The following is an 11,219-nucleotide window of genomic DNA, read 5'->3' on the forward strand; positions in this document are numbered from 1 at the left end:
TGAAGAACTTTGGGAGATACCATTCCACCTGCAAATGATAAGTAGAAAGATGGTACCATCCAAATGCTGAGGTAGTTTCTTTCATCATAGGACTGATACACTACCTCTATATTCCCTTGCTCCTAGGAAGAAAACAATTCATCCTACTTAAAGGAAGAACCATTATTTGAACAAAAGTCAGAAAGTTTTCAGAAAGAAGCCAGAGAGTCAGTGTTCCTTCTAGTCATTTAAGTGCATCACTGTTTGTGCTCGGGCACATTTAAGATGCACACAGTAATTGCAGATGACAACTTTAAATCAATTGACTGGAACTAAAATAAGTAAAACTATTCCTGTGCTCATGTAGCTGTAGAATTAGTCTCAGTAAGTTCCCACAGGAGTAAGACTTGAAGAACCGAAGTTAACTGGGAACTGAAAACCAAGACAGTGAGTGTCAGGTTTAACTCAGCATTCCTCCTGATCTTACTCCATGTGCAACTTCAGGTAGTTCAGATAACTTCCTGTACTTTGACCAATACAGCCAGAACACTTCAGAAAGAAGTTCACTTACCCCATCTCAGGTATCTGCTGTGGCAATTGAACACTTCATTCTTGTAACTAAAATAGAAATGTTCACTCCCCTCCCTCTTACAAAAAAGGATAAAGCCCACAGTATAATAAAAATTTTACTATCCTCAACATCCCACAGAAATAGCTGGGTCTACATTTTAAAAAGTCAGCCTAGTAAATAAATCTGTAACACACCCCACTTTGTTTTTACAAGGACGTCTGTAACAAATTTGAACATCTCCTCTTTACAACCATAAGGCTCAAAGGAACCTGTAAGGTTTCATGAGGAGAAATTGCATCAATATAGAATGATACTATATATGTTTCATGGAAGTATTACTTTAGCCAAACTGCTGTATGCAGCATGAGGAGTAGCACTTTAAATTATGCAGAAAACAGAATGAAACCATGAAACCTGTCGTATCCTCCTGTTCCAAGAACAAAAAAGGACTTGTCAGCAGAAGTCCTTACTGAATACACTATTCCCCACCAAACAAACACCAATGGTTCAGTATCATGGTTACAATAGCACAAACACAATGGATGTTTGTTAGATTGAGTAGATGTACAGCAGCAAGATGGGTTTTCTTGGGTCTCTTAAGCCCATTGGTTTTGCTCAGTTTCATATTTAAAACCAGAATCTCTAAAGTAATTTTTTACCCTTAATATAAGTATTTAAAATGTTTTATACAGAGATGGGGCAATGCTGCTCTCAAATGCTTTGGAAAAAAACCCCAGCGCCTTCAAAGTCAAATCTCTGCAAGCTTATCTCAAGAAAGAATTGGGCCCATAATTATTTTTGCTCTGCTAGCACCATGAATTAGTTAAATTTACACTTTTTCTGAGTTTATAAGCCTGCAGTATATATGTGTAATTACAAGAACTAAACTGCCTGAAATCCATCTTTATGATTATTTCCTGGGAGAAGGAGCCAGGCAGAAATACAGAGAAGGTGAAGTAAATCTGGATTAAAGAATTAAAGAAACTGGTATTCTGAAAAGCATAGCAAAATTAGGTGCTATTGTGCATGACAAAGATGCAGTTTTCCAATACAATACATTTACAGCACATAGAATAGGGCTTTCATTAAGGATGGTCTTAATCTAATAAAGCTTCAAAGCAGAGGTTTTTTTCAACCATAAAGGTATCTAGTGTAATAATGGAAACTGTATTATGTACAGTACTTGATGGAAACATTTCTAAAGCGTACATGTTCAACAGTGACATTTCATGTTAAATTAACAAAAATTTGCACTAAATACCAATGAAGTGAAGTGTTACTTTGCTTTAGCTTTGTTGCAACCATTTCTGATAAAGTGTTGGAAACCTGTAAAAATAAAACCAAAACATTACTACCGAGTTTAAAACGGCAAAGATGTTTTAAGAACCGAACAAACCACTATGTAGTATATTGTCTCAATTTTTTGTAACTTATACACACAAAATACCATTTCTTCTGACAAGGTTATATATGATTAACCTCTATGTTCATATAGTAATGTATAAAAACTACAAGATGTATAATTGTGGGGTATTTGTTGTGTACTTTTTTAATTTTTCAAATGTTTTAAAGTGCAATTGTTTATTATACTAATGTCATTTTAATTCTTATTAAACTATAACCCAGTCAAAATTATCTAATCAATGATGCATGTATTCTGTTTCTCCTTTCGCTAGTTGTGTAGTTCAGGTTTGCTTTAGAGCTAGACCTTTTTACAGTGCTGTGTCTTCCCTATGCGTTTCTGCTAAGGATAAAATGGCGGAACCAGACATGATGAAGCAACACAGCCAGTACAACTTCTAATTTACTTCTTAATTCAAGATGTTAGAATTCAAAGTGGATGGCTCATCAGAGACAGTGAGGTAATAGCTTCTACTGTAGTTCTTTTGGAAGACTCATAACCAGGAAGATGCTCTCAGTTAAGTGTACTTTTGTCACTGCAAATACTTGATTACCAAGACCACTGGTAATTCCCTTTAAGGCGTTAAAGACAACTAAAACCAATTTACACAACCCTTTATTAATAAATATTTCTCTGTAAAGATACTGTAGAGGGCATTCATTCAAATCTCTTAAAAAGTTATTTGACAATGGTTGATTTGAGCAGTGCACACTTCATCTTGGAACTCATACTGTACCTGTCATTGACATTTAATTAATATATACATGTAAGTATATTCTGCATTTTAGAATACAAGAAGTAACTCCTACTGACTTCAACGGAGTTTAAGTATATGCTTGACTGAATTGAAGCCAAGGAGGGCCTAGGCTCATAAAAGATAAACTACTCAGTTTATACAAACTATAATAAACAGGTCACTACTACCAGCCATATGCAATGCAGGCTATGTCTTCAGAAATCAAGTTAAAAGTTAGATTCAGAAAAGGACTTGGGTTACCTTGTGACGGCATAGAAACCTCCTCAGACTACACAAATGGAAGAGCCAGGTACAGGCTAGGAAGGAACCTCAGGGCACAGGCTAGGCTGGACTCACAGCAGGGAATACATTCCTCCCTCAGGGAGACAAGCATGTTATTCCATGCTGCAGAGTATGGCACCTTACCACAGTTTCTCCCAATCCTGCAGGTGTTTGAAGCCAAACTGCTGACTCTGATTACCTTACAACATTCAAATCCAAACCATCTGAAACATGTTCTTCCATGAATTGGAACTGGGAAATGAGGGAGGGACAGTGAAGCTTCTGGCTGGGTGCTGAGCAGCCATCCTCATTCCATCAGTACAGACAGTCAAACATCACTTTACCTACTCTGGACAATGCCTAGTGCGAAATGCTACCCAAGAAGTCTGCAAAGAGCACCTTTTGCCTACAGTAAAATAGGCAGAGAGGTAGACAGTACCTGTGAATTCTTAATTTACAAATGTAAACAATAGAAAAGAAGCAGCCTAACATCTTAGCTGTTCTTTTTTTCCTGTTATATACAAATCTAGGCAATAAACATAATCATTTCTACAGCCAACAACAAGCTTTGTTCCCCATACTACAGGGGAAGAGAAAACCTCTCCTGGAAGCTTATCTACTCCTTCTGCTGTTCCACTCTTGGCATTCAGGATCCACACTTTGCCATCTGTAGATATTGCTGCCAAAAGAATTTTGTCCTTTAAGTCATCGCTTTGAAAAACAAATGGTGTTCCATATACACTTGAAGTGGCTTCAAACTTCCACAGTAAATTACCCTCCATGTTACAACAGTAGATACAGCAATCGTGGGAGCCAAAAAATATTTCTTGCTTAGTTAAAGTTGAGATGCATGGAGATGAAAACACTGGTCCATTAGTGGGAAACTGCCAAACCTACAGAAAGAACATAACTACCCATTATCAAAGGTTGTTCACATTTTCAGTTTGACAGCAGCTGTAATTTTTTAATGGATTAATTGTTGCCAAGAGAGCATTTTATTTCAAGAGCATACTAGATTTCAGTGAGGGCTGGTAAATACTTGTCAAATTACAAGTTAAGTTTTACACACAGAGTAAGTAAGTGATAAAAGACTCATAAAATGGATGTGCAGGAGTTAACTACCTACTGTGAGGCTCACGTAAAGATGGCCAACTTGGGAAAAGAATATTCTTGGGCTGTTGCACCACAATTAACAATAAATGTTGAGAATTCTGTTAACATGCCATTCTTTGCCAAAAAGGCAAATATTCCTTTCGTAATATCGATTTCCTCTGGTCATGCTAATGAGGTGCAGATCAATACCGAACTGCTAGAGAGTACTAGAACTACTCAAGAAAATATTAGTTCTGCAACACTGCTGCAAGGAGACAGAGTGCAGGGAATGGGCTAACATACATTTTATAATCAGAAAAGGCTTAGGAATTGCCATGTATACTGCATCTCAGGCAAACAACAGAAACTGTGTCAGTTGTTTTAACACCAGATACAAACCACATTAATCTCTGAGGAACTAAAAAAAACACTGCCATTTAATTCAGTGTAAAGGCTAACACATATTTTGCCAGAATTATAATTTGACTTTTTTTTGATAAATGCAGGAACATTCTAAGAAACTTTACTTCTAAAGAGCCACCATCTTACAGAAGAGATGGCTTTAAACATGCTTGAAAAACTCCAAACACAAAACCGTACCATTTCATTTGCTGGCACTACTCTTGACCATTTACTTCGGCTGTAAGCTCCGAACTAGAAATTCTGTTACTGCAAACAGCTTGAGAGCTTGCAGTTTTGCCATGAACTGCATGGACTACCCTAGGCAGGTTTTCTACTTTCCCCTCTCTATAACAGTAAACACTTCTATTTGGTTCACAAAAATGTGTATGTTAATGATTAAACCTCAGAAAACAGTATTAATAAAGCATCTTATTCAGGGTTTTGTGATAAACATACAAAGCCCAACACCACCACTTTTACCTTTTCTCCAGAGTGAGTGTAACAATATAAGTTTCCATCCACACACCCAACACAAACATACTTCTCATTGCAGTGAGGAGAGGAGAAGAGTGGTTTTCCCAGGAAGCTTTTCCAAATCTTACTCCCCGTCACCTGTAAATGGCAGCATGGAATATCAAATGCTTAACACAACTGTAAGCAGCTACACAAAACAACCTTTCCTTCACAGCTTGACCCAGTCCTTAAGGATTGGGGGACTGAAAAAAGGCAAAGAAAAACAGGCTTCTCTCATCCAGAATGCACTGTTCAAATCTTCTTCCAACAAAATGTTTAGTGTTCTCCCTGGGATACTCAATACCCCTGTTTCACCCTTCTTTTCCTCCAGCTAGGCAAAATAATAATAATGTAGTAGTAGTACTAAGAAATGACAGATTCATTTTTTATTCCATACCCAGCTCCTCAGTATGTGACGAGGACCAATGAAGGAGAAGATATCTTGAAAACAAGTTATATTGATTATGTCATAATACATAAATACAGTAGGAAATGCTGCAACCCAGAGTCTAGGATTGTCACAATCTGCTCCTAACGTAGCCTGCACGTTCCTATTTTTATAAATAATTACTTGAGGTTAGAGCTGGGTTTCTCAACTACCTCTTGCTCAGGATTAGGGGAAAAAATAATCTGTTTTTTCTTAACCACAGCCCACTAGAGCTGCAAAACCATACACTGGTTTTCTAACACTAGGCTGGGTATTACTGAGGAAACTTGTAGTGGGTGGGAGGTAAAGATGGTTAGGACTGATGTTCTGGGTTGTGAGGACAAAAACATGAACAGCTGCTTCAAGTGACTGTTCTCTTTATCAGGCAGGAGCAGCTGTAAGCCAACAATGCCTCAGAAAACCATGAAAATACTCCACATCTATCAAGAATGCCATTTCCCCAGTGGAGAGAACAGAACTGCAGTCCAAGATTAAGGGGGACAGCTCTTTAAATGAATGTGGGGAGGGAAACAGTAAGAGGAATGAAGGAGCTTCTTGCTCTATTCTGTTCTGATCTCAGCAAGTATTTTCTTCCTAATCCTCCTGTCAAGGGGAGGGAGGAAAAAAAAAATCTACAGACATGCTCTCACTCACTAGTTTAACTGATAAGGTAGTATATGGGAATGAGAAGACACTGATTCCAATTTTGGCCTGCAGCCAGCATGTAAATGCAAGCAAGTCACTTTGATTCCCTTTATCACCAGATAGCTTTCTGACTTACAGGAATTATTATGGTAACCTCGTGTATAATAATAAGGCCCTCAAGTGAAAAGTATCTTATGGTAACATATGATCATCTAGTTCCTTTCATCAGAAAAGTGATCTTCAGAAATGCATTTTGGTTCCATTTAAATTTGAGACTGGTATCAAAGTAAGCAAAGGTACATACTGGGTTTACAGCCAATAATAGTCCTCCTAGTGTAGCAACATAAAGATGATGTGGAAAAGAACTTAGACAAGGAGATGAAAACACAGCTCCACCTTCGCAATGTAACTTCCATATACATGCCTTTTTCTGTAAGCACACGATAAATAAAAAAAAATTCAATTGAAGTTAAGGCTGATCATGTTTACAAAGACCTTCTAATATCAAAGCTTATCAAACTGCTTTACTCAGCAAATACTAGTTAAGAATTGAAGATATAATCTACATGTTATTACAGCAGCTAACACATATGCTGTTGGCTACTTTCTCTTCCAGTAAAAAGAAATTCAGTTAATGAAGAGGCGGTATCTGCCCCTTTTATTTTCCATCTCCCTTCATCTACTCTTTTAGAATGTGAGATTTTCTTGCCACCATTATGTCATAGTTTTATTTCTACCTGGGCACCCTATTCTGAAACACCCACAGAGAATTTAGTAACTAAGAAACTTAAGATTTGTTTTCAACCAGGACGAGTAGCACAAGAACCACGGCTGAGAACACCACTAAAACTACTTAGTACCACATAATCCCATCCCCACTCCCAGCAGGCCTCACGATTTCAGAAGTGTAGTTGTGGTCTCCTAAGAATACTAACACTCGTGGAGCTTCACCTGGTGTACTACAAATAGGGTCTAAGTTGCATATTTGTTCTTCTGTACATAAAAGTCAGTGTTCTTACGTAAATATCCAAAGCATACACATGTTGGTCATGTGATCCTATGTAGACTAGTCCATTGGAAGGGTCTACAATTGCAGAGCTTTTCACAGTATCTTCTGTGACAAAAGTCCAGTGTATTTCTCCATCACTGCTTTGAAGCACATACACTAAGCCATCATAACAACCTGTGTGAAATAAGACACAACAGGGGAAAAAAGGATAGTGAGTATTTGTATTTATGGTGTGATTTATGCTGCTAGCTGCATCACTTCTGGAAAGAAATAAGACGACTCACAAGGTACAGTTTCAAAACATTTTCCAAAGCTCCTCCTCTTCTTTTAGCTCAAAGTCTTTGCTGATAGTTCATACATTCAAAGTTGATTGTTCTGTGTGTTCTCTCCAGGTTACATTTAGAATATTCTTATTTCACTGCCTTTCTACCAAATTTTACAGTAATAATATTAGAAGATATGGAGAGTTGCTGAAAAGTGAGAATAAGGATGGTTTTTTAATTACCTCTTTCCCAAAACAAACATGCTGAAAGAATAAAGTCTGTATGTTTTCTAATGAAAACTGAACTGTAGTTCTAGAAATTCCTTCAGTTTTAATAAGACATTTAATTTTGTTAAATAGCAATCAAAACACTAGCAAAAATATGGTAACGTTAGCTTTGCATAGAAAACCTCACCACCTGGACGTATGTGCTAACCAGTGATACATATGTATTAGCTAAAAAGGTAACACTAAGATGAATAATGGCAACTCCACTGAAAACGGGTATGACAAAACCAAAAAACTATGCAAACATGTTCTTTACATTTCCAGAAAGAAGAGTCAAAGGAGATAATTACACTCTGTGGAAAATAATCTGAGGCACCATGTACTAATTTCTACCTCTATCAACTTTTAAAGACATTTTAAGACTGTATCAACCTTTCCATACCTTTTTTAAAAAACAGTTTAAAGGCCACACCTTAATCATCTGCTAAAAAGAAACAATACCCACTGACTATTCCTTAATAAGGCCTTATCAATAAATTTGCATATAATAAACCACAAGTGTGTATGTTTGATAAGCTCCATCATTGGCTTTCATGAAACTTAAATTACTTCATTCGTTTTTATTTTACAATAAATTCGTTCAGAAGCAGATATGGAAGTTTATGGATAAGTGTAGATGGAGGGCATTCAGAGGTAAGAAATAAGATTCTCTGTCATTCATCTTGTATTTAGCAGAAAAAATAATTTAAAATGAAGGCTAAAACAAAAGACCTACCAACAACAATGAAATTTCCACACTTCGATACGCAGGCAGAAGATTCAATACGATCTCCAAGGTTCTTCTCCCATTTTAACTCTCCCAAATCTAGATCAATTGCCTGCATTGCATGAGAGTGAGAACCGACATACACAGATGCAGATACTTCTCCTTTAGATGCTATTATAACCAGTGGTGATGCATCAACACATTTTCTTGTATTTGACTTCCATCTTATGCATAATGCCAACTCTGCCGTTCTTACACGACTACATTCTGCATGGATTCGCTGTACAGAGCAACAGTCAGTTTTATTTGCCTTGTTCGTAACTGTTAAAATTCTGTTCTCCATTTCATACCCTTGTGCATGGCTTTTCATTATACTTGGAGTCACTACATGCAGAAATGATGGTTGCTGTAGCTGTTCCACTCCTATCTGTACTGTATTATTGGGTTGCATAAAAGACTTGGTGAAATTCATAGAAAAAAAATGATTTCCTCTGCTTAGAGCAATAAATGAAATTAACCCTGAAGCAACCTCAAGACGTCTTTCAGATTTCAGTTTAATATATTTTCCATGGAACTCGTCTTCACTGTCCCCACTTAATTTTCTTTTCACAACATTGTCATAATTCATTAATTGGTCTTCATCTGGAAACAGAATTTTAAGAATATGTCTATAAACCTCTTCAATTGAGCGGCTGAGAATGACTTCAAGGAGTCCAGGCACAGCTTTGCCTAGTAGCATCTCAATTTCATCATAAAATCGTAGAGCCTTTAAGGAGTCTCCACCACTGTACAGAAATACTGCATCTTTAGAAATTCCAGTGGAATCACCTGGGAGACCCAGAACAGACTAGAAAAAAGGAGAAGGAAAGAGGTAACAGTCTATGGATGTTACACCATGGTAAAATCCACCTGAATACCCAGAAGTCCCACTAAAGGTCAACAACTGAAGAAACTCACTACTCTGCAAAAAAAACACATGAAACATGTTAGTGACAATAGAGGTAATGATGGAACAAGAGTTGGGGAGGAACGGGGAAACAGGCAGATACTAGTTCTGTTACTACAAAATATTTTGTTCAATTACAATTCTGCAGCTTAAGGAGTTAAAGCAAATTGAGCTGTCTTTTTTGTTGGCCATTTTCAGTCTCGATACCATAACTTTGCAGATAAAACACTGATGCCTTTTGATAAAATTGGTTTAGGTGCTTTATTTTATTAATAAAACTTAAATACACTGATATCTTCTATGTCGGAATTATTTAAGTAACCTTACTTATCTACCTACTTTTGAAGCTGTAACTCCTTCAATTCATGAAGGATTTTGGATTTGGCATTGTTACTACAACACACAGCAATTACTATGTCTCCTTCACTGCACTCACTGCTTGTTAAGTCTGGGTGTGAAGTCCAAATCCTCTGGTTTTGCAAGCCACCTTCTGCTGTCCATCATGGGTCTAGGGCACATCCCAATACTCTGGGTTATCATTTCTATAGCCACCAACATGGTAAGTATCAGCACAGACAAACTGTGTTCCTAATTTCACTACATTTACTTGTTCAAGTCCTAGCCACAGCAAATTCTACTTCCAGGTGAAACTTGGAAGACTACCTCTGAAGAAAAAAAAAAAGTAATACTGTTTGGCATCACATTTCAGTACCTCGAAAAAACAGTTTTTAGCACAGAAATTTAGAAACAATGCAAACAAGCAGTCCATGAGACAATTAAGTAACTGTGCCATCTATTTAAAAAAGACTCTTCAATTCATAATTACATTGAGAAATAAGAAACTCTACTAACACAGTAGCTATTTTGTACAAAGTTTCCAAGTCCCAGTTCCTTGTTTCCCTAAGGGATACCTTCCTTGTCATGTGAAGCAGTATTCAAAAAGCTACTGACAGGTTACGTCCTTCCTATGCTAATTGCTTATACCTCATAGCCTGCAGTTTTATCTGATAGAGGAATATAAATTACTCCCTCTTGGCCACTGCAGAGAAACTATATTTAAGTATTAACTGAACAGAAAGAGCCGTACTGCTTAAATCTATAGGCGGCTAGAATGTTCTGGTTGCATTAGTCATACTTCTTAAAACTGTTTAATTCCTGACACATTTATAATGATCCACTTGCAAAGATAAAAAGGCAGCTCAAAATACTACCTTCCATAAATACTGCAATCTTCCCCATAGTTCCTCTGCGCCACTCAGCTTATTGTCACGCCTTCTGGAGTTTAGATGGTTCTGGTAAATCTTGTTCAGTTCAGATATATCAACTTTGCCTTTGTAGAAAATAAAGTACGATTTTTTTCATTGCTTTTTTAGCATTGACACTTCCAAAACTTGCTCTGCCCAAACTGTCACTCTATTCTGGTACACACTTCCTTATTCATACTCCACTGCACCTATTTTTTTTTACGCTATCAACTACACTTAACAGAACCCAGTAAGGTTTTTGAAAATTTTCCCTAGCCTCCCACATAATCCCACCCTCAGGGCCTGATCTTTCCCCAGCTGGAGTCAGGGTTCTGTTGCAGACTGCAACAGGAACTGAGAAGTGTGCAGTGTTAATACTAAATTGATTTGACTCTCGAATGAAACATTATCAAGAAAACATAATACGTGGTCATCATTTCCTACTAGGAGTTAGTTATGTAATCTATGTATTTAAAAAGCATGAATCAGGTACCTGATTTTGGTCAATTAAAAAAAAAGGCATGGAGATCATTAAAATAAGTGGCAAGGGTACTTAATAGTTTCATTTACCATGTGATGTTAAAGGCAAAGCTTTAATCAATACAAGCTCATCAGGGACTGCATGAGCTGGTAGACGTTTCTGGAGTTCTTTAAGTGTTTCCCTCTTTTCTAAATTATCTTTGGGTACAACAAACAGGATAAGTTTTTCCTGCTG

The 11,219-nt window shown here is 37.1% G+C and overlaps 1 protein-coding gene across 1 annotated transcript in view; it reads right to left on the minus strand.

Annotated features, from left to right (window-relative positions):
* Nucleotides 1-3,455: 3,455 nt before the first annotated feature.
* Nucleotides 3,456-11,219, minus strand: part of AASDH (aminoadipate-semialdehyde dehydrogenase) — an 18,385-nt gene continuing 10,621 nt past the window's right edge. The window contains exons 8-14 of the mRNA XM_010287293.1: nucleotides 11,075-11,219; nucleotides 10,472-10,590; nucleotides 8,324-9,161; nucleotides 7,069-7,232; nucleotides 6,354-6,479; nucleotides 4,945-5,076; nucleotides 3,456-3,863 (exon numbers count right to left, since the gene is read on the minus strand). The exon at nucleotides 11,075-11,219 is cut by the window's right edge and continues 57 nt beyond it. Of these exons, the coding sequence (XP_010285595.1) occupies nucleotides 3,456-3,863; nucleotides 4,945-5,076; nucleotides 6,354-6,479; nucleotides 7,069-7,232; nucleotides 8,324-9,161; nucleotides 10,472-10,590; nucleotides 11,075-11,219 (1,932 nt within the window). The remainder of the gene's footprint in view (nucleotides 3,864-4,944; nucleotides 5,077-6,353; nucleotides 6,480-7,068; nucleotides 7,233-8,323; nucleotides 9,162-10,471; nucleotides 10,591-11,074) is intronic.

This window comes from Phaethon lepturus, unplaced genomic scaffold, assembly GCF_000687285.1.
Source record: "Phaethon lepturus isolate BGI_N335 unplaced genomic scaffold, ASM68728v1 scaffold12835, whole genome shotgun sequence".
Taxonomy (NCBI): Eukaryota; Metazoa; Chordata; class Aves; order Phaethontiformes; family Phaethontidae; genus Phaethon; species Phaethon lepturus.